At 38.4% G+C, this 24364-nt stretch overlaps 1 protein-coding gene across 3 annotated transcripts in view; it reads left to right on the forward strand.

Moving 5' to 3' along the window:
• The window catches only part of Aco1 (aconitase 1), a 51491-nt gene extending 28156 nt beyond the window's left edge, over window positions 1-23335 (forward strand). For all 3 annotated transcript variants that reach the window (XM_005326171.5, XM_013359055.4, XM_013359054.4), the window contains 13 exons: window positions 2102-2202; window positions 2381-2497; window positions 3917-4076; window positions 5324-5459; window positions 6195-6279; window positions 6987-7143; window positions 8610-8734; window positions 10260-10364; window positions 11269-11411; window positions 13071-13218; window positions 17039-17161; window positions 20099-20284; window positions 21187-23335. In XM_005326171.5, the coding sequence (XP_005326228.1) occupies window positions 2102-2202; window positions 2381-2497; window positions 3917-4076; window positions 5324-5459; window positions 6195-6279; window positions 6987-7143; window positions 8610-8734; window positions 10260-10364; window positions 11269-11411; window positions 13071-13218; window positions 17039-17161; window positions 20099-20284; window positions 21187-21315 (1715 nt within the window). In that variant the 3' untranslated portion in view covers window positions 21316-23335. The remainder of the gene's footprint in view (window positions 1-2101; window positions 2203-2380; window positions 2498-3916; window positions 4077-5323; window positions 5460-6194; window positions 6280-6986; window positions 7144-8609; window positions 8735-10259; window positions 10365-11268; window positions 11412-13070; window positions 13219-17038; window positions 17162-20098; window positions 20285-21186) is intronic.
• Window positions 23336-24364: the final 1029 nt, after the last annotated feature.

A 24364-nucleotide genomic window follows, 5' to 3' on the forward strand; every position in this document is an offset into this window, starting at 1 on the left:
GAGATGGATTAGTTAGTTAAATAGTAGGAGAGAAAACTGATGATCAGAGAAATGTTACTACCTAAGGCTAATAAGTAACAGTTGGAATCCTAGCCTGCAGCTGTTTGGCTCCAAATAGGGCCCTCACTCTGCAGTGCCCATCTCATGTTGTCCAATAACTGAAATGAGAGACATAAGAAGGTATTTTATATCAATGGATCTTTAACTTGGTATAAATTTGCTTAGACATTTGACTTTTTCTTTGAGAAATCCTTTTTAAAAATAAATTCTCAGCAGGCACAATGGCTTACACCTGTAATCCCAGAGGCTTGGGACACTGAAATAGAAGATCACAAGTTCAGTCAAGCCTCAGCGATTTAGCAAGGCCCTAAGCAACTTAGCTAGACCCTGTCTCAAAATTTAAAAATTCAAAACATGACTGGGGATGTAGCTCAGGGGTAAAGTACCCCTGAATTCAATCTTCAGTACAAAAAAAAAAATATTCAATGTTCATTCTGTTACTCATTTTCTACAGTCAGTATCAAGCCTAGATCCCAGACAGGAAGCAGTAGATAAGATAAATAAAGACCCTGCCCTCATATAGCTTATGTTCCTATGAGGGAGGAAGAAGGAATACCATTGAACAGACACAAAAGTGTGACAATGAAGAAGAAAGCCAGGAAGTGGTCAGAGTGCTTAAGAGTACTTTTTCTATAGAAAAGTCAGCAAGGGGCTGATGGAACTTTAAATTGGACAGATGTCTGAGTGAAGGGAGGGGGCAAGCTATGGGAAGGGATTTGTAGAATCCTAATAAATCCAAGTCTTCTCCCTATGAGGAAATTCTTCTGGAAACAGTAAAAATTATGATGAATAACATTTATTTTTTAAAAAGTGTTTTACCAAATATAACTGAATTGGAATTAATATGTTCCCACAAGTCCTTTGTTGCCTTCAAAGGATTTGAAGTGAAAAAGATAGTAATAAAGGAACAGAATAAATAATAGAGAGCATTAACCTGAAAAAAGAAAAGGAGAGGGACAATGAATGGGAAAGGGAGAAGAGCTGCAGAGTCTGTTCAGAGGTTGGGCTCATTTCTGCAGTACTGGTGGTGACCCAGTGCCAAATTTGTATACTGTTAAATTGAAGTAAGCATACTTCTTCAAAAGAATGAGATCTTTTCTCTTTATAAACGCTAAGAGAAATTTCTCTTGTTCATGTTCATGAAGAAGATGGCATGGGGTATAATGAACAGTGGGTTTGCCACAGGCCATGATAGATTGTTAATAAAGCTCATATAGCCATCTTTTATGAGGTCTGTGCTGAAAGCTGATGATCTTTACAATTCAGTTAATACAAACAGACAAATTCTGATCTATGGGTCAGAATTTCAGTCTCATTTAACTATCAGAGAAATGGGTCAATAGTGTGTCTACTGAGCATACTTCATGAATACTATTATCTCCTATACCAAGATCTTGAAAAGAGCAGAAGGTTCAGGGTTGTATTCCTGATGACAGCACTGTAAGTTAAGACTTTGGACTTTGAAAGCAAACTCAGATTCAAATTCTGATTCTACCATTTATTAGCTGTGTTCTACAGGATGGTTACCTAATCTTGAGCTACTGTTTCCTCATCTTTAAAGTATTTGTCTCATAAGGTCAGGATAAAGGATTAGAGTATGGAATAATGTAGTTAGCCCATTTAACACACAGTATTAAGCACACAGAAAGTACTGAATATCAGAAGGCTTGGTGTTGGGATGGGTTGGATAATGATTTTAACAAGAGTAATATAGTGTGCCAAGAGTCTTCTTGGCCAATTGAAGATAGATATATATAGGTGCACTTTGACAATTAGCTCAGACTTACAATTCTCTTAATTAAGGGCCAAAAAGAGGAGTATCTATGGGTAGAACCAATACCTTTCCAGAAAATAGTCACTTTGGTAGGAAACAGAACAGTTAATAGTCCCTAATAAAACGCAGCATCAGCCAGAGGGTCACAGTGTAAAGCCTGGAAGCTGAAAGATAACAAAGGTATGAGTACATAAAACATTTAATTATGTGACTGCTTCTGGGAATATTATTATTAACATGTTTCTTGGTACTCCTGATGCCATTTAGGTCGGGATGAAAACAAAGTCAAGCACATTAAAAAGTATCTTCAGGCTGTAGGAATGTTTCGAGATTTTAGTGACTGCTCTCAAGACCCAGACTTCACCCAGGTATAAGAGCACCTTCCACCAAACATGTTTCCTCTTTCCTTTATTTGGAATGTGGCAGATTTGCTTCTTTATTTGCTTATTTTTATTGTTGTAAGATTTTAAATTTTCTGTCATGGCTATGTTTCTTATCTGTGGGTATAGTGTGAATTCTATAATTCCTTTTTGCTTGGGTGAACAGGTTGTGGAATTAGATTTGAAAACAGTTGTACCTTGCTGCAGTGGACCCAAGAGGCCTCAGGACAAAGTCGCTGTGTCTGACATGAAAAAGGACTTTGAGACCTGCCTTGGAGCAAAGGTAGGGGCCTCCCAATTCTGCCTTGTGCCCTGGGCTTTCACTCCACTGGATGATGAATCTCCTTCAGCCCAGTGCTGAGGATGTTTCTTCTTTATCCTAAAATCCTTAATGAGTCCCCCATTAGCTGTGGGCCACACAGCTTCCAAAGAGTATGTGCCTATCTGTAAACACAGCACAACTCTCATTTTTAAGCATATTTATTCTTTACTGGATTCACCACATTCTTCATTATTCAGCCATGCTTTAGGACTATCTACTTTTGTTCATGCCACTCCCTGCCTACCTGTCTTCAATTCATCACATCCTATTCTGTCAGCATCTCATGGCTGGGTTGGTCTGAATCCTTTTGATGAGACTCTATATTCTTCAACTCACACTGTTGGTGTTTTGTTTGCATGTGTGATTTCCCTTACTAGACTGCCAGTTGTTTTGGTATCCCACAGAATACCAGCAACATCTTGGACATGGATTTTCAATGAATACTTCCAAATGAATAAGATGTGTGATGGATTTTTATCCATGGGACATTAGCTTTATATAAGATTTTCAGTTGTTTTATCTATTATTGATCATAGTGAACTGAACCTGGTCAAAATGACAACTTTCTCTAAATTTCCTTAAGGTTAGAGTTAGTAGCTTCGGGCTGGGGATGTGGCTCAAGCGGTAGCGCACTCGCCTGGCATGCGTGCGGCCCGGGTTTGATCCTCAGCACCACATACCAACAAAGATGTTGTGTCCGCTGAGAACTAAAAAATAAATATTAAAAAAAAAATTCTCTCTCTCTCTCCTCTCTCACTCTCTCTTTAAAAAAAAAAAAAAAAAAACAGAATTAGTAGCTTTAGTCAGTCCATGTTCATTAAACCATACAGTAATGTCTTGGAGTTCTATGTAGATCAACTTTGAACTAAACTTGTAATTTTATCTATCTATCTATCTATCTGCAGTATGGGTATTGAACCCAGGGGTTCTCTACCACTGAGCTACCTCCCCAGCCCTTTTTATTGTTTCATTTGACAGGGGGTCTTTCCAAATTGCTCAGACTGGCCTCAAACTTGTGATCCTCCTGCCTCAGCCTCTCAAGTTGTTGAGATTGCAGGTGGGCCCCACTGCACCTGTCTAGCATTCTCATTTTTTAAGAGAGAAGAGAATAATCATTATTGATTTTAATGCAGAGTAAGATTCAGGAATTAAGGCTGCCTTTTGTAAATATTTTAAAAGAATGTAGAGAAACTTTATGTGGAATTTCATAGATTACTGGCAGAGATTTTTTGTTGTTAATAACTGGCCTTTAAAATTGTGGTTACCAATTCCTTCTTCCAAAGTGAGAACTTTTTGACAATATATATATTTTCCTCCTATATTAAAAACCATATCTCTTACATTTTTTTCTTCCTAAATTGTGTTTTTTTCTTTCTATAGCAAGGATTTAAAGGATTCCAAGTTGCTGCAGACCATCACAATGACCAGAAGACATTTATCTACAATAATAATGAATTCACCCTTGCTCATGGTTCTGTGGTAATTGCTGCCATTACTAGCTGCACAAATACCAGTAATCCATCTGTGATGTTAGGAGCAGGTAAGTGCATTAGAGTCCATCCCCACTACCATGTGGACATGCTTGTGGAAATTCCCAAGATATGACCCAGGGTCATAACAGTTGCACACATAGTTCCCTGAACTTTGTCTTTGTAGATAAAGATATTTTTTTGGCCCAGAAATATCTATACAACAATAGCATCCAAAGCAAAGTATTTAACAAAGATGCATAATAGTCTCTCTCTTTAGAGAAAATAAGTAGAGGAAACCAAATAAATAATTTTTTCAAAGCTAGAATCTTTTCAGACTTTAGAAGACAAAAAAAAAAAAAAAAGAACCTATTGTCTTGTCACAGACTTTGTTCTCTGTAAAACTCCTGACCAGTGAAATTTAGTATTGTTTAGGTGCATTGGCAAGTGCATCAGAACTAGGACATAAGGCACTGGTTGATAAAACTCAGTGCACCTGTCTTGTTACACAGTTCTGGTTAAATATTTAAAATGTTTACATGCAGTGTTTCTCTAATATAATATATCTTTAGTTTCCAAATGTTTAATCATCCCCACGAATTTCCTTTGTGTCCACAGACCAATGTCAGTGTAGTTTGTTTATGGGTATAAGGAAAACCTTTGTCAGAAAGTTCATCTTTTGGGTTTAAGCTTTCCTTGTCTGGAGCAAACCAGTTTTTCTTAAGACACATCACCAACTTATCTGTAGCTCTTTGTCCCTTTACACCCTCACCCCTATTCCATTCTTTTCTACTTTTGTGATACTTAACTAAGTGAGAGCACCCAGTGTTCCAGTAACAGTTCCTGTATTTGCTCAAAGTCCAAAGGCCCAGGAGCTCTTGAGAAATATCTGTAGTCTAAATTTTTACTTCTAGGCTCACTATATTTCTCACCAACCAGTATACAATTCATAGAAAGAGGCCTTCCAATTATAATTTTCACACAGATCAAACTCAATTTAAAAAATTGCACTTCCTCCAAAAATTAAAAACTCACTTTGTAACATATTTTTAAGTTTTGCATTTATTCTTTAAAAAAGAAAAGTAAACACGTCTCTTTCTTTATTTTCGTGACTAGTTCTGACTTTATTACAAATGTGTAAACAACTTTGAGCCATTGAACTTTGATTTCTGATAGTCAGCAGAAATGGCACAGAATGCCAGCACCAAGGAAGCCTTGACAGTGGCAGGGAGTATGACTGAAAATTCAGGCTCTTTCCTGAAGTGCCCTTAACTGGGGCAGGTAGTCACCACACACTGTTTGTGCTTACATTTTATAGGATTATTAGCAAAGAAGGCTGTGGATGCTGGCCTGAATGTGAAGCCATACATCAAAACCAGCTTGTCTCCTGGCAGTGGAGTGGTCACTTACTATCTGCGAGAAAGTGGAGTCATGCCTTATCTGTCTCAGCTTGGGTGAGGAGGAGTATTTTGTTTCACACTGTTGCTTTTGTTGTAGCTTTTCCTCATATGTTTTGCTGTGTCACCATGTGGTAGCTATGAGTTTATCTGATGCTGTTCAACAGTATAGTCTTTTATCAGTTGGTAGGTAGATTTAAACCCAGACATTTCAACTGAATATGGCCCACCTGTGCTGGTTGTTCATCATATAAGGATGATCCTAAAGACAAAGCAGGGGCTGAAACTGAGACCACCTAATGTGAGGCTGCACCCTCCTGGAAGAAGGGTGCATCTTTTTCTTACTTGCATTGAGGTATGCCATGGGCTAGCAGAGGCTCTGCAACTGAGAGTATGCCTTTGGGCATGAAAATAAGTATTTACTGTGGCTAAAAACATTGTAATTTCTTGAGACAAATCAGTTGCCAAATATAGTTTCTCCAATGTCCATATAATTCCTGGTTTAGATGACATTTTTTCCTGTACACTTCATAAAATTCAAAAATCCTTGAGTTTATACAATAGCAGTAGTAAATGGAAATATTAAATACCATATCTGATTTGAATTTTTTAAAATGGTGAATCATTTATCTCCTTGTTATAAGTTAGAAGGAAAGCTTTAGAAAACAACACTGTCCTGAACTTAACCTCAGGCGCTCCTATTCCTTTGTGATCCATGGTCTCTCAGAAGTACTGCCTGCAAAGGGTTCACAAAAAGTCATTATTTTTCTTGTGCTTCCCTTTGATTCATAGGTTTGATGTGGTGGGCTATGGCTGCATGACCTGCATTGGCAACAGTGGACCCTTACCTGAACCTGTGGTAGAAGCCATCACTCAGGTAATTACAGAGGAACCTGTAGGTATTCAGAGCTTTTTTTCCCCCCCCCCATATAAGATATGACAAAAATGCTGGTAATTTCAAGATACACGGTAAAAACAGGGGATGTGGTTAAGAATATGGTCTTTAAAATATCTGGCTCTGTTACCCTGGTTAAGTTAATTAACCTGTTTGTTCCTCCGTTTCCACAACTGTAAATTAGAGATGATGATAGTTTCTATTTTATAGAGTTGTGAGAATTAAAATGACAGTCAACATAAAACATTTAGCCCAGTGCCTGGCACTTAAGTAAGTGCTCAGTACATGCTAGTTCTGGCTACAATTTTGTTGAAAATTGGTTCCAAGTCAAACTGGTCTCCACCTAAATAATCTAAATTGCATTGGCTTTTGTCCCCAGTACTGTTGAGTTTACATAGGTCACCATAGCTCCCTTTAGCTATCAGCTTATGTTCCCCACCTGTTCTTTAGCTCAGGCAGCAGTATCTGGGAGATTGTGCTTTGACCTACTTGGAGTTTTCTCATGAGAAGAGATCATTGAGCACAACTCTGGTCCCAAAGACCCTTCTCTCTGTAGCCCGAGAGGACCAGGTGAAAATGAAAGGGCCACACCCACATTATGTGAACTGTTGTGAGTGATCTATGATAAGAAGTCTAGGCAGTCTCTTCCTCTTTATGACTTGATTTTTTTCCATCTTGTCCTTATACAGGGAGACCTAGTAGCTGTTGGAGTACTATCTGGGAACAGGAACTTTGAGGGTCGAGTCCACCCTAACACCCGGGCCAACTATTTAGCGTCTCCTCCCTTAGTTATAGCATACGCAATTGCTGGGACCATCAGGATTGACTTTGAGAAAGAACCACTGGGTAAGATTTTGTTTGTGTGTCTATAATTTTTTTTCCAGTGAATTAAAAAACAGTATTGGAAGAAAATTGCTATTTTTCTTGATTAAAAATGAAGCACAGAACCTTTAGAGATAAGACAAAGAGGAGAATATTTTCAACATTCTCCATACACAGGGAAGACACATACTGAACTAAACATGAATGTGGGCAAGAGTAGCAAAGGGAAATAAATGCCAAAAGTAGTAGAGATTTGCTTTCCTGGCTTCTACAGTTCCTCCCTTTCTCACTCTTGCTTTACTCTAATGATAGGCATTGTTTTAACATGTTTTTTGTTAAACGTGTTAAGATATTTCAACTTCTCAAAATTTAGAACTGATGCTTTGACTCCTTTCCTGTGGGCCTCTCGCTTGCTGTACCCTCTCAGTCCATTCCAAGAAGTTTAGATGATACACAAACATTGTCCCTTAGATTTACTTTTAGGAAATTATAACTTCAGAAGTACAGTTGATCCTCATTGTTTGTGGATTCCATATTTGCAATTTTGCCCACCCACTAAAATGTGTTTTAACCTTCAGTCAGTATTTCTGATGCTTTAGTGCCACTCACATACATGCACAGGAGTGAAAACTTCTCAAGTCACTCAACACACCTTCCATGCTAAGGTCCATGAAGGCTGCACTTTATCTTCTTGTATCAGCTCCCACACTCTGAACAAGTATACTTTCCACAGTCTACTTAGTGCCATTTTTTCCTCATTTTTATGCTTTTTTGTGGTGGTTCCACTTTTAAATTGGTCCTAGAGCATAGTGTGAAGTACTGTGATATTTTGTGCACAAGAAGACCATGGTGGTGTACCTTATGTTGAGGTAGGCTTTATTGAGGCATGAGTTATAGTGCTTTTCAATTATAAGTCCAAGGCTATATATATACCCACCACTCAGTATCCATGAGCATTGGTTTCAAGACCCCTGGGGATACCAAAATCAGGAGGCACTCAAGTGCCTCATATGAATGGATGTAGTATTTGCATATAACCTACACAAATCATATCTAGATTGCTTATTATGCCTAATGCAATGTTAATGCTATATAAAATAGATTTATAAATATTGTACTGTTTAGAGAATAATGATAAAAATATCTATACATGCACAGTATGATGCAGTTTTTTTTCCTGAGCATTTTCAATCCATTGTTGGTTCAGCAGATGCAGAACTCACAGATACAGAGGCCCAACTGTATAGTAAGTAAGATGTCTTTAAACAGGAGGACACCTAAAACAAGTTTATGTATGGATGAAAGTGTAGTCAGAAGCACCTAGGGCCTTGACCTGTATCTCTCCTAGGAGCAATGGTTCACTGACTGACTCTTCACACATACTTTTCAGAACAAACATAACCATTGAGAGAAAAGAGACCTGACTGTATTAATAATGCAAAGAGGATATTAGAGGAGGCTTTTCTCATTGGTAAACATATTTTCCTCAGGGACAAATGCAAAGGGACAACAAGTATTTCTGAAAGATATCTGGCCCACTCGAGATGAGATCCAGGCGGTGGAGCGACAGTATGTCATCCCTGGGATGTTTAAGGAGGTCTATCAGAAAATAGAGGTGAGGCCCTTTGCAGCCCCTCAGTGATATATGAGAAAGCCTCTCGTGTCATTTCTGCAGACCTTGAAGTTAATGGGAGTATCTATTGAAATTAACCCTTATTTCTTCAGATAACTAAGGAGGTGATTCTCAGGCAGTTTTCTCCCCTGATTTCATGTTTCTATGAATCTCACACTCCCCAGTTGTTCTCAGATATGGACAAGTGTGTGAGAGCCTCAAGAAGAAAGGCCTCAGGTTCACCCTTTTCTCAGATACCCTGGGATGTGTGTCATCTGTGGTGAGGACCCTGATGGTCACTGTGTTGTGTCATTGAGGTGGAATCAGTGGGTTGAATGTACCTCTTAATGCATTATTTGGGTGTTTAAAAAAAGAAAGAAAACCTCAGGAGGAATTAGCCACAAACTGCTGAAATAAGAAAAGTAAAGTGCATTTTATAAATCTGAATCATTTTTGGAGATTCTTGGTTGTTATTCCTTTCCTTGGAGGCTTGTGAAGGCTCAAACATCCTGTTATCATTGGATATTGTTCCTTTTGTTGCTTTTTGTGTTAAGCTGGCCAAGGCTTCTGACTGGTTTGAAATGAAAGCAGGACTGTCTGGGGACAGAGTGAAATGGTTAGTTGTATTGAGGCATCCTGTACCCTTCCACAAGCTGCTCACTGGATTTTAGGAGGCTTGGTAGCCATCTGGTTAAACGCATTTCTCCAAAGGCCAAGTTAATGGATCTGTGAAGAGAATTCAGTTCATTTTTAAAACATTGCAATGGTTACTTGCTATCCAGTGTCCATGTGACCTGGAAGTCTACTTCCTAAAAATATCCAGAGTAGTTTCCCCTTTGGTACAATCTGGATTGTTATTTTAAATATTATCTTTAATTATATGTATTCATTATCTATTGCTATATAGCAAATTACCCCAAAACTGAGAAAATCAAAACAAAAAAATATTTATTATCTCAGTTCCTCTGAGTTAGGAATACAGATGCAGCATCACTGGGTGCCAGTACTTTCAGGACCCGAAGCAAAATATCATTGGGGCTGTGGTCTCTGGAGGAGTATCCACTTAGGCTCACTCATGTAACATGAGACTAAGATCCTCAATTCTCCACTGGCTGTCAGCTAGGGATCTCCTAAAACATCTTATGCATGCGTCTCTTCACAGTTCACAATATGGGAGCTGGCTTCCATCAGAGCCAGTAAATAAGAGAAGCAGAAGGCAAAGTGTCTTTATAACCTAATCTTGGAAATAAGTCATAGGATCAGCCAATGCTGGACGGGAGGGGGGTTACCTAAGGGTATAAATCCTGGGGATAGGACCATTCCTGCCATTAATATAGCCCTCTTATATCAGAGCTTATTTATTTTTAAGTTAGCGTGACATTGTCTTAGTATAAAGGAACTCTTGTATGTGACTATTTACAATAAAAATGGTTGTTATTGTACCTCTTAGCTTGAATGTTTTGTGTTTGCATATTTAAATTTTCCCTGGAATAGATTATGATTAGATTATTTATTTTTTTTTTTAAAGACTGTGAATGAAAGCTGGAATGCTTTAGGAGCTCCATCAGATAAGCTGTACTTCTGGAATCCCAAATCTACATATATTAAATCACCACCATTCTTTGAAAATCTGGTATGACTTTTTATTTTTTAACAAAACAAGTTCTTTAAGAGGTTTCTATCCTTATAAAATCCACTTTATTATCCTTATAAAATCCACTTTATTATTCCATACCTTTGCTTTGACTATCCATTTCATTAAAACCTTTGTACATTCATGCTGTACACAGTGGCACATGCCTGTAATCTCAGTGGCTGGGAGGCTGAGACAGGAGGATTGTAAGTTCAAAGCCTCAGCAATTAACAAAGCCCTAAGCAATTTAGTAAGACCCTGCCTCAAAATAAAAAATGAAAAGGGCCAGGAATATGGCTCAGTTGTTGAGTGCCCCTGGGTTCAATCCTTGGCACCAAAAAAAGAAAAAAAAAAAAAAAAACACCTTTGTATATTCAAGCAGATAATGCTGGGGAATGTTTTAGGAGTCAGCTACTTAGCTGTAGTAATAGTTCTCTGTGTGGCTCTGCAGAGGCATCATGATGATAGCTGCCACTAGGATAAGGGCCTGCAAAGTCTGAGGGACTGACATCCCCAGGACCTACCACGTTTAAAATTTTACCCCCACCCCACCCCGCTCCTCAATGGTCACTGTGGAAGGGGAAGGGAGAAATCGGGATTCTAGTTATCCTTGGTAATTGAGTTCTATGGAGAAGAATGAATGTCATTTGCAGCTGCATTCATGTCTCTTTTGGCCAGACATGCCAATACTTGGCCTTCTCTTGAGGTTGAGATATGAATGTTTTTAGTAAGTTCACATTACTTTTTCTAAGCACCCTTGCTTAAACCCAGAAAACTAAGCTATTCTATCCATTTATATAGCACTGTCATCTGGTCCAGTTTCATGGACTCCTACTATTGAGTCTCACCTAGTGACTTTTTGAGAAAACCTGGGTAAATATGGACTTGTTCTATTCTTTACTAGACTTTGGATCTTCAGCCCCCTAAATCTATAGTGGATGCCTACGTTCTATTAAATTTGGGAGATTCAGTAACAACTGACCACATCTCTCCAGCTGGAAATATTGCAAGAAATAGCCCTGCTGCTCGTTACTTAACTAATAGAGGGTAAGTATGAGTGAGGTGGAAAAGACTAAAGGCCAAAGTAGAATAAATGAAATGGAGAGGGCCAGTATTTCTCGTTACATGGTCTCTGTGGAACCAGAGTCTGGAATTCAAAAGTCAGTCACTTTTTCTGTTTGTTCATAGCTCAGGAGTCCCAGCAATGGGAGGGGAAAACAGTCTTCTTTTTGAGCAAGTGTGTAAGTTAGGCTCATCTGTTATCTAGTGGTGGATGTAGCTTATGCTTCAGGTCCACAGTGATATAACCCAAAATGCTTTTGCTATGTCTTTATAGCAGTGGTTCTTTGTAAACACAGAACTGCTTCAGGAATTTGCTGTTCATTCATCCATTCATCAGTTCTTTAGACATATACTGATATTCACGGGGAGTATATCAGTATTGCCTATTATCTAATATACTGATATTAACTGAAGTCAGTGGTTCCCAAATCTGACTATGAGAGTTATAAGGGGAAATAAGAATTACTGGTTCTTGTCCCTTCTTCCAGAATCAACTCTTTTAGGAATGGGGCCCAGAGCAAATTTGAGTAATAGAATCCACTCACTTTTTCTCTAGTGGTGATTCTTGACCTCGTTTGACATATGGAATCCTTGGTGAGCTAAAAGGAAGCAAGCATTTTGAATAGGATTTCAAGGATTCATAGGCATGTTTATCTGCTCTTGACACCCAGTCATCAAATGAATCTGTAATAAATCTATAAATCAAGTTAATACTCACACCCATCCCCTTGGTTGGTTGTTTTTTGTTTTTGTTTTTGTGTTTTGTTTTGGTACTGAGGATTGAACCCAGGGACACTTAACCACTGAGCCACATCCTTAGCCCTTCTCATTTTTTACTTTGAGACAGGGTCTTGCTAAATTTTTTAGGGCCTTGCTACATTGCTAAGGCTGGCTTTGAATTTGTGACCCTCTTGCCTCAGTCTCCAGAACCACTGGGATTACAGGTTTGCTTCACCATGCCCAGCCACCCCCTTGTATTTTAAAGAACAAGCTGGTGAACTGTTCACTGTATTAATTGTAAGATAATGTTCTTGACATCACAGTTTCCTTTTGTTGATTCCCAGAAATAGGATATTTCTCTGGTTCTGGGACCAGAAATAGATGTTCTGCCTCTTTGGCACTGCTTTTATTTTTATATTATGAAAGTTGTAAATTACGTTGCCAATGTGTGGCTTCTTTTTGCATTGAGTTCCTCATAATGTGGGTATGCATTTGAATTTACTTCTGGTTGGTTTGTGGAATGTATTTTGTTGTCTCCCATCTTTGACTCCATCAGACTGATCTACGCTGATTATTCTCTTATTTCTATTTTCTTAATTTTAAGTTACCTGTTTTATGTTATGTGAAACTTCATAAGCTACCCAACTGAGTAATAAATACTCTTTTTAGAATTCCTCCTGATTTTTCTATCCAAATATAAAATGCACCGAGTTGACCCAAGGTGAATATTGATTCCTGCTCTTCTCCACCTGACTTGTCACTCTGCCCCTAGTTGAAGCTATAACAACAGCTCTTCTGCCTTGGAGTACACCTTAGTAGACTTAGAGAAATGGCATGTTTATGGTATTTTTCTTTTCTGGTGTAAGCTCAGTTTAATCCTGGCTAACTTCACTAAACTAGCTCCTGTTCTGCTTGCATTATTAGCCTAACTCCTCGAGACTTCAACTCCTATGGCTCCCGCCGAGGAAATGATGCCATCATGGCACGGGGAACCTTTGCCAACATTCGCTTGTTAAACAAATTTTTGAACAAGCAGGCACCGCAGACTATACATCTTCCTTCTGGAGAAACTGTGAGTATTCTCTCTTCTGCTTCCTTCAGAAACCTGTGTTTTTTGGGCTCTTGGAGGCTGGTTATTTACAGTGACTTTTCTTTAGGTTTCATTTTTGTTTTCCAACTCTAGTCTACCTCTGGCTTCCTACAGTTCCTCTTTCCATGTGCTCATATGTGTGGAGTTCATCACTGATAGAAATTTTTACCTAAGAGATTCTGCACTGTGGTTTAACCAAGTCTTACTTCCAGGGAGTTGAAAGTTTGAGTGAAATTTCATCCAATTATATATTGGGAAAATTTCAGGTTAGAGAATATTTTTCTCAAGAAGGGTTACAGTATGACTTATTAGCATTTAATGCACTATATCTACTAGAACAAGGAATACAGAGACCCTTATAGGCCTTAGTTATCAGGGAAGCCATTTGAAGTTGGTATATTCCAGCTAGGCTTGTGTTACAATGTGGGTTCTGTGAGCATCTGGGAAACCTGTACCTTGAACCATGTGAAGCTGGCTTAAGTCCTGCACTACCTCATATGAGATGTGGATCCTTTGGTGGGTGGTTTCCTTCTCTGAGTTTCTCTTTTCTTACCTGTGAAGTAGAAATCATACCTGTTTCATACGATTTTGAGGCTTAAAATGAAATGGAATGATGTGTAAAACCTGGCATAATGTCTGCCACAGGATGTAGGTCCTCAGTGTCATTCCCCTTCCTAGGGAATGCTGAGAAACTGCTTGTAAACTGTTTAGCCTGCTTGAGAAATAACCTTGCCAACTTATTTAAAAATAATAGCAGCCAAGATTTCTACAGAACTTGCTATATTACGGGTATTCTTATAAGCCTTTCCATATATGGACTTATTTAGCTCTTAAGGCAGATGTAATAATTATCTGTACTTAAGTTGAGAACCTGAGCATAGAGAGGTCAAATAACTCTCTAAGGTTGCAGTGAAAAAAAAAAAAATTAGAGATTAAAACCCAAGGATTGGCTCTAAAGTCAGTGCCCTTGACTTCCTCACATGCTTCTATACTCACAACTGACTATATTTTTGTCAGGCAGGTGCTTTATTTTGAGATAATTGGGTCCTCACCAGGACAAGCCAGCAGATGCTTGTTTAATGAGTGGCAGGGATCGTAAACTATCACGTGGAAAAGGTAGATACAAATGATGGAATACCCAAGAAACTAAGGGGAAAGATGGGAGCAGGGACAATAAAATATGTCAGAGTAACTCTGTCATGATGTAGGACTGACTTCTAGTTAGATGCTTAGTGCCTCATTTCAAATAAGGACATATAATCAGGGAAGAGCAGACATTTGAACCAAGATTTGAACTTGAAAAACCAACCTATACAAAGAAGGGTGCTGTAGGGGGACAGAGACCTTGCAAAAGATAGAAAACTTTAAGAAAAAGAATCTCCTCTTCAGAGAAATGAATTAAAAACAAAACAGTCACTCAAAAAAATCAGAGGAAAAGATAATTAATTTAGAAAGTCTCCTGGAATATAGAACAGAATGACAAAGAGAAAATTAGAAGATGGAAGAAAATTAAGAACTGAACTCTGGAGGCCCAAGATTTGACTAACTATAGGTACTAAAAAGAAAACAAACAAGATAGAAGGAAATTATCAGAGTAACAACAATAAAGAACTTTCCCCAACTAAAGTATCTGAGGATCCAGATTGAAAAATTCACTGAATACCTAACCAGTGCTTTACAGAGACCCACTCTAATTCACATCATTGTGAAATCAAGAAAACGGAGATAAAGAAAAGTCTAGAAACTTCTGGAAAGGGAAAAACAGCTTACATGCAATGATGGGATCAGAAGTGCTCTAGGCTGCTAAATAGCAATACTGGAAGCTTAGATGGAGGAAAATGATTATTGCCAGCCAAGTGCATTTGAAGGCAGTAACATTCAGAGATCCAAAAGCTTAAAAGATATCCCTCAGTCCTTCTCTCTTGAAGCTGCCTGGTGAATGTGTTCCACCAAAATGGCGGGGGGCGGGGGGGATGCAAGATCCAAGAAAAAGGGCTGAAGAGAATCCGCTGGATGGTGGGGAAAGAAGCTTATCTGTCACAGGAATGCACTGAGCATCCAGAGCAGTCAGTCCAGATTAATACAGACCAAGGGCTCCAGGAGTGGTGCCACTGTGACATTTTAAAATGATAGATTGCCTGATATATTTCAATATATTAAAGATGGTTTGTGCTGTAGGCTGAGTGTTTAAGGATTAGTTAATGGGTAGGAGTATAGACACAGGTTGAGCACACCAAAAAAGGAAAATGACTAATTGCAGTAGAAATGTTGTCAAAATTGCCAAGAAGAAATCATAATACATTACATGGCTCGGCTGCAAACAGAATTTGTATAATCGTAATAATGTACACAACAAATATTTGCTTATCAAAATTTATGGCATAACTATAGTGAGAGGTTGTGTATTGGCAAGGGCAGTGGTAAAGAGAACTAAATCCTCTTGAGCAAAGTAGGGAACTGATGACAGATGGAGAAACAAGAACTAGCAGTTTAAACAGTAAGCAGAGACAGCACAGTAACAGAAGAAATGGCATATTACTTGTTTAGACAAGAAGGGAGAGTACATGGAAGATGGAGCATCAGGGTACCCAAATTCCAGACCTGCATAATCCCTCTGCTCTTGGGTAACACGAACTGCTTTGCCATGGAATCCTCAGTTTTGCTATAGGTGTTTTCTGGGGATTTGTTTTTGTTTTTTAAATGTAGTGATAGGTTTGAACCCTTAATCCTCATGCATGCTAGGCAAGTGTTATAGTACTGAGCTATCTCCCTGCCCATTTTCTCTAGTTTCAAAAGCACTTTTTAAACAGACATTTCTTAAAACACATTCTTAATATGCAAAACTAATATCTCTGAAAATAGTAGGTTGTTTCTTCCTGGTCTCTGAAAGGATTCTGACCAAACAGAAGAAGGCATTTAGTGCTTTTGTAACAGGTTTTATGTTCATGCATTCTCTTCAGCTGATGATATATAGAATCTTCCCAGATTTAAAATTAACTCTTATCAGTCCACCAAGTTAATTTGTGGAAAGCCTATTCAGAGTTTTAAATGCTTGTCTTGAGCTCCTTTGAAATGATATACATTCCATTTTAAGGGATTTTATTTTCTGACTTACATAGCTAGGAAAAATAATTGTTTCATTACTTGGTTACCAATAGTAATACCAAATGTCTTGGTGAAGTCTCATCTTAGCAGAATATTCAGATTGCTGTGAGAAACAAATCTGTTTAAGATATTTTTCATGTATGAATGCTAATCCTTCCCTGATCTTTATTGATTCATGCTTTCATCCATATTTATGCTATCTCTACCCATGGCCTACAAGTAGAAAATAACAAAAATTGGCATTTTATGTGATTTATAGAGCCTGTTACCTACTGTTTTCTCCCCTTCATAACTAATTAGTTCTGGGTCTGATACTGAGTCAAAACTGAGGCATAGGGGGTATTCTCTAGTTTTTGAGTTTTTAGATAGTTTAGTCAATGGAAAAAGGGGAAGAAAAGCTGATCTAGTTTTCTTCCCCCCCACCCCATGCCCTAGGATTTGAATTTTTTTTTTTTTAAGAAAACTGGACAACATGTAGGCATTTAAGTCAAAAATATAAAATTCAGTGTGATAGAAATAAATAGGTTGAGTTCATTGGGGGCTATAGTCCACACAGCCAGTTGTTTGAGTTCTGCACTGGCTTTATGACCTGGCTCTCTCAGACCCCTCTGACCCTGTGACTCCAGGGCTTACTAGGCCTGTAACCATGCTTTTTTCCTCTTTTGCATCTGTAAAACTTTCCTTTTCTCTCTTTCAGCTTGATGTATTTGATGCTGCTGAGCGGTATCAACAAGCAGGCCTTCCCCTAATTGTTCTGGCTGGCAAAGAGTATGGCTCAGGTAGCTCCCGAGACTGGGCTGCCAAGGGCCCTTTCCTGCTGGTGAGTATAAAGCAGAGACATTCAAGGAAGTAGCTGCCCCTCCAAACTGGAAGAGAAGCTGGGAAGGTGCCCAAGCATAAATTCTGTTGCTTTGCTTTCCAAGATGGCATGGAAGAGTAACTCTGAAAACATGTAATGGTTATTTACCTTCTGCTTTTGGTGTATCTAGATTTATTTTGCTCAGTGAAAAGTAATATTACAAAGTTGAACTGGTTTCCTTAAGTCAGACATTCATTGTCTACAGATCAATGGGAGGAGGTTTGTTAAGTCTCCGACATTATATCCAGATTGTATTTTTTAGGGAAAAGTTCTATGGTTTTCATAACATTCTCAGAGCTTGGGGACCTAAAATCTATTTAAGGCCACTGTCCCAGATGAATGTAAGGAAAAGCCACAGTTATTGTAAGGTTCACAGAAGGGAAATGTTAAGGAACCTGGGCTTTTTCAGAAGTTGGTTTGACAAGAACTGGCTCCAGGTCTCTTGGAAAAACTAGGAGTGTGTACATTTTAGAGTTTTTTTTCACTGCCTATGAAAGTCTGCTTCTCATCTCAGTGAGAGAAGAGCTCTCTAGAGCCTTCTGCAAATTCAGGGTTCACCCTGTTTGAGGTGTCCCCATAGGGTGGGCCAAGCAGAGAGCTTTTCCCTCTTGAGTATTTTCTTGATCTGAAATCAGGGGAAAACCGTGTTGCTGGCTTTAATCCTAAGGATCAAGTAAAAATGTCTTAGCTCACCTTAATATAAATAATTTATAGCTCAAGAAAATCAATGCACTTGGGAAATACAAGTCAATATCTACAGTACACTAAAAAGCTCTGGCTGCCTAGCAGCCCTCTAGCTAGCCTGGCCTCTGCAAATGTCTTCCAACATCACACATATTATTTTATTGATCATTTTGCTCTAAGGGGAAAAAAATGTTTTCTGATTAGTTGGTAATAGGTCAGAGGCCTGACTTTGCTGGAAACTGCTAAAATGAACCAGATAAATTTTATAAAAAGAAAAAGACTTTAGGGAGGGAGTTGAGAGCTGATGGCAGAAATGAGAACTGGGCAGTGAAGACAAGTGGGGAAGAGGGATAAAAAGAGAATAAAAGCATCAAAGGGACACCAAAGTCTCTACTTCTCTGAGTCCTTGCTGTCCGAACTGGGCCACTCATATGGCTGCCAACTCTGTGCCTGCTGCACAGCCATTTACACAGAGCTAGGGACATGACTCCTTGTATTTAGAAGGCTTTCCTCTTCCCCAGAATAAATACAAATGTACAAAAATCTCTACAAAATAACTACTGCCCCAAAGAATCTTCCCTTCCTCTGTGGTAGTGATTCTCAAATTGGAGACATCTGTAACCTTTTTTTTTTTTAAAAAAAAAAAAAAAAACAGGGACTGGGGTTGTGTGTGGCTCAGTAGTAGAGCTCTTGCCTAACGAATGTGTGGGGCCCGGAGTTTAATTCTCAGCACCACGTGTAAATAAATAAATAAAATGAAGATCCTTCAACAACTAAAGAAAATATTAAAAAAAGAAAAAGAAAAAAAAAAACACCTGGTCTTACGTTTCATCCCCAGAAATTCTAGTTTAATTGGTAAGAACAAAGTCCTGGACACTAGATTTTAAAAGTCTTCCCTGGAGATTGATATACAACAGAGTTTGAGAATCACTGTTTTTGGAGAAAAAAAATTAAATGGAGATTTCTGAATCATGCTTCTGACTATATCAGATTATTAAGATGTCCCTGGATTTTTCACGAATGGGGAAGAAATCAAATGGAGAACTACTGTTCTATGGCCATGGTTCTCCAGCACATAAAAGTCACTGGTTCCTCCCACCATACACAAGACATTCTGATTCAGTAGACCTGGTTAAATATTCAAGAATATTTAATTTTTTATACTAAAAATTTTTAATAAACTCCCTAAGTATGATATATTTGATTGAAGCCCTAATCCCCCGTGGTAGTATGGAAATAACAACTCTTAAGAAAATGTTTAAACTTAATTAATATTAAATTGAAGTCTTAAGGATGAGACTGTTATCCTGTACAATTACAACAGAAAGACAATCCTCTCCCTCTCCTTCTTCTGGTGCATATCAAGGAAACTTCACCTGTAAGTCTTGACGTACAAGGTCAAGAAAGTGCTCACCACAAACTGAAGGAGCTAGAACCTTGACTTCCCAGGATTCAGAACTGTAAGAATATCAATTTCTGCTGATTGTCACTCAGTCTGTGGTGTCTCAAAGGTGTGCGCTAAATACCAAGGTACCTTTTAGAGTACCTCAATAGTATAATTAACATCAACTATTAATAATTAATGGAGAATTCTAGGTAGTCAGGTACCCTGTTTTGTTGACTATTGCTATATACGTACGACCAATTACACTTTATCAAAAAAAATGTCCTTTATAGGAAGCTTAATATCAAGACTGTATTCAATCAGTTTCATCCTTGAAACAGGAAGTATACAAGTAGTAATCATTTATTTCATAATATATTCAGAAAGTTTCTTTTTTGGTTAAACCTTCTGTATTTGCTGATAAACCTATAATAATAGAAAAATTCAGGGTATGAGTTCTGGATATAATGGAAGTTTGCTAAGAGATCTTGGATCTCAGAGTGGCTAAGTGCAGAGTCCGACCACATAGGTTCAAATACCAGATCCTAACACTGAATACCTGGTAAAGGGGCAGAATGGTAGCATCTGCTGTGCCCCATTTGGTGGAGGGTGGAATGAGAGAATTCATGTCAGTGCTTACACTATAGGTAATCTGGTAAGACTTGCTACTATATTTCTAATTAATGTTAGGATATTTTAAGTGAAATATTATCAAGTATTTAGAGAGACTTTAGCTGTGAGAACAGTTTGACTTAAGCGTTTTGAAAAGTTTCTGTATGCCTAAAAAAAAAAATTGGGACTGTGTCCAACTTATTCTCTTTGTTCATCAGGGAATCAAAGCTGTTTTAGCTGAAAGTTATGAGCGCATTCACCGCAGTAACTTGGTTGGAATGGGAGTGATCCCCCTTGAATATCTCCCTGGTGAGAATGCAGACACCCTGGGACTCACAGGACGGGAACGATACACTATTGTCATTCCAGAGAACCTCAAACCACAAATGAAAGTCCAGGTTAAGGTAAGCCGGACCTTCTCTACACTAGGATGCATTTTGAAGGGCCCTTTTAGACAATTTTCTTTTGCAGGGTTGGGAGGTACCCAGTATTGAACTCAGGCACTCGACCACTAAGCTACATCCCCAGCCCTATTTTGTATTTTATTTAGAGACAGGGTCTCACTGAGTTGCGTAGTGCCTTATTTTTGCTGAGGCTGGCTTTGAACTTGCCATCGTCCTGCCTGCACTTCCCAAGCTGATGGGATTACAGGCATGTGCCACCACACCCAGTGAAGGAAATGAATGGGGTTTGAGAGGGAAAAATAAAAGTCACTCAGGACTACATTAGACTCAGAGTCCAGCTGACACCTTTCCCACCTGCCTTCACAGCATACCAAGGATAATACCTGTTGATATATTGTTTATTTCTGTTTATAGAATGATTCATCAATTCCAGTCCTACCTCTTTAGATAAGGGTGAATTGCCAGCACTAACATCCCAGGGTGACTTAGCACCCTGGTAGGAGAGAGGTAATAAAGGACAACCTCAGTGAAACCTCTGATGCTGAGACACTTCTGTCCACAAGAAGACCCCAAAGAAGGTTTAGAAAATACCATTCCATTGTCACTAGTGGCTACAGCCCTTAGAAGCTGTTCTAGTTCTCAGTTGCCTCTCACTTCCATCATTTATACTCTTCAGTGCAGTGCTTCTCAAAGTTTAGTGGACAGAGCAATCTCCCAGGGTCTTGTCAAAATACAGGTTCTGATCACTGTCCAGGATGGGGGAAGAGACCATCTGTTCCTAAATGCACCGGAATGTGAACCACACCTTAAGTGGGAGACTAAGGGGAGACTGGACAGAATCCCTAAGACAGGTGTCTCACCTTCTTCCTCAGCGATTCTTCTCTGCTTCTTTTTCATTATAGCTGGATACTGGAAAGACCTTCCAGGCTGTCATGAGGTTCGACACTGATGTGGAGCTTACTTATTTCCACAACGGAGGCATCCTCAACTACATGATACGCAAGATGGCCAGGCAGGCCCTTGTTTCTTAGAAGATCCACACTAGGTGCTGCACCCCATGGGATCCCAGCCAGCTGGGGCCCTAGTGGAGAAACTTCTTTGCAGACAGCAAGTAAACACTGCATTTTGGGTGCCATTCCTGGAGGCACAAAGCCAAGTTTCTACATTCTCTGTTATTGTTAATCTTTGAATCTTTTTCTAGAATTTGGAAGCTGTAATCATGGGAAGATCAGTAATGCAGAAAGAGAACCAGCCTGTCTTTAAATCAGTGACATTGATTTGTTTTCACTCTTCCCTATTAATTTTCAGCTAAGCACTAGCAAGTCTTCTCGGAAGGTGTCTCCTACCCTGTTTTCCCTCCTACCCTTCCCTTGCTTTTCTGTTTTCCTCTGCTCAGTGAAACCCTTCTTTTAAGGGTTCTGTTCCTTTGCAATTTATACCAGTGTTAATTGGCATAGGTAGGTAAGAACTTTTTCACCCTTCAAATCATGGTAGTGATTGTGATCCCCCTTCAGAGTGAGTAATCCAGATGCCTCATGGTCAGGTCAAACGTTGAATTTTTTGATGATGTACCTTTTGATGGATCCACATAACAGTAAAAATTTTTCTTTATTATGTTGAGAAATTTTCCCCAGGAAACATTTTATCTGTCAAGGAGACCTTTGTTTGGAGATGGATTGGGAGACATAGAACACTTCTGATTTGAATAAGATTAAATATATTTTCATGGAAAATTTGTTGACTTTGAAATCCAGTTTTACAATATTTAAAGCACTTTCATCCTGAAGTCTGAATGACTTTCATGTTCTCCTATTTCTAAACATACCTCTGGACTGTGCAGATACAGAAGAAGTATTGAGGAACTACTACATTGCCTGCCCTGTTTGGGAGCAGCAGATGAAGGAAGAGTAGCCTAGTACCTGGTAGCAGTAGCAAGGATGTTGAGAATAGTGGGCAGATTAGCTTTAGAGTTTATTTGCTCACTTGTATCACTAAATCCATTTCAGGGCATGTCTTAGTCTGCATGGGCAGCCATAACAAAATGCTACAGACTGAGTGACAATCAGCAGAAATTGATATTCTTGCAGTTCTGAAACCTGGGAAATCAAGATTGTAGCTCCTTCAATTTGTGGTGAGCATTCTCTTGACCTTGTAGGTCAAGACTTATAGGTGACTTTTCCTTGATATGCACAAAAAGGAAAGGGAGAGGATTGTCTTTCTGGTGTTTTAGAAGAACACTAATTATATAAGATAACAGTCCCATCCTTATGACCTCATTTAATATTAATTAAGTTTAAATTATTTTTCTTAAGAGTTGCTATTTCCACACTACCATTGGGGTTAGGGCACAAACATTCAGTTCATGACAAGGTATCTTATAGTTAATCTTGTAATAAGTTCACATTTTAATATATGTTAGCAATATAGGAAAAGTATTAGTGGTTCCACTGTAGTTATCAGGGAGGCTAAATAATAATTTACAAGTCTAATATATAGAAGTGCCAAGATTTCAAAGCTGATTTTCTAAACGGCTGACAGTTAACATCTGGAATGTATGGGACTTCCAAATCTTAGCAATTTGTAGATCAGGTGTAAATTTCTTTAATTCCCTCCCTGTCTGTTCTCTTTCTCTCTCCCCCCTCTGGAAGCCAGCCTGCTGCCTCTTACCCTCTCATGTTGTGGGCCTGCTCACCTGTGCCTTTGGGGTTCCCTATCTCGTGAGAACCAGAGAGCTAAAGAGCCGAGCCTTGGCTCCAATCCAGCCAGTGCTTCTGTTATTGATTAAAGTGGAATGTGTTTTGAATTTTTTTCTTTGTATCTTAAAAAATTTTAATTGACAAGTGAAAATTATGTGTTTACTATATATAAGTTTTAAAAATGCATAAACATTGTAGAATGGCTAAATAGAGCTTATTAACCTATGTATTGCCTTGCATATTTTTTGTAGTGAGAATACTTAGTGATTTCCAAGAATATATTAACTATGATCACCATGTTGTACAATGGAGCTTTTGAACTTATTCCTCCCAAATGAAATTTTGTATCTTTTGACATCTGACTACCCTTGTTAATTACCTTTCTATTCTTTACTTCTTTGAATTTAACATTAGATTCCATACATAAGAAAGATCATGTGGTACTTATCTTGCTGTACTGACTTATTTAACTTAACATAGTGTCCTCCAGGTCCATCCATATTGTTGCAAGTTATAAGACTTTATTTTTTCAAGTTGAATAGCATTCATTATGTATGTATATGAATACATATCACATTTTCTTTCTCCATTCATCCATTGATGGGTACTTTGACTGATTCCATATTGTGGCTAATGTGAATAATGCTGCAGTAAACACAGGAGCATAGATATCTCTTGAACATACTGATTTAATTTTCTTTGGATATATTCCCAGAAATGGGATTGCTGGATCATATAGTGATCATTTTAGCTTTTTGAGGTCTCCATAAAGTTTCCCATAATGGCTATGCTAATTTACATTCCTATCAACAGTGTGCAGTGTTCCCTTTCCTCCACATCCTCACCAACACTTAACTTTCATGATGAAAGGTAAGTGTTGATGACCATTGTAACAGGTCTGGAGTGGCCATCTTGTAGTTTTGATTTTAAGTTCCCTGATAATATTGTTAAGCATTTTTTCTTTTCCACAATGGCCATGTATGTGCTGCTTTTGAGAAATGCTTATTCAGGTCCTTTGCTCATTTTTTAATTACTTGGTTTTTTGTTATTGAGTTTTAATTCTTTATATATTCTGGTTATTAACCACTTATCAAATGTATGGTTTGCACATATTTCCTCTTGTTCTGTAGGTTGTCTTTTTACTGTTTGCCTGGCTACAGAAGCTTTTTAATTTTGATGCAGTCCTGTTTGTCTCTTTTAAATTTTGTTGCTTTTGCTTTGGGGTCATATAAAAAAAAAATCATTGCCTAGACCAATGTCATGGAGTTTTTCCTCTGTGTTTTCATCTATTATGATCTACAATGTCAGGTCTTATGTTGAAGTTTTTAATCCATCTCAAGTTGATTTTTATACGTGGTATGAAATAAGGGTTTAATGTCATTCT

Source organism: Ictidomys tridecemlineatus, chromosome 4 (assembly GCF_052094955.1).
Source record: "Ictidomys tridecemlineatus isolate mIctTri1 chromosome 4, mIctTri1.hap1, whole genome shotgun sequence".
Classification (NCBI taxonomy): Eukaryota; Metazoa; Chordata; class Mammalia; order Rodentia; family Sciuridae; genus Ictidomys; species Ictidomys tridecemlineatus.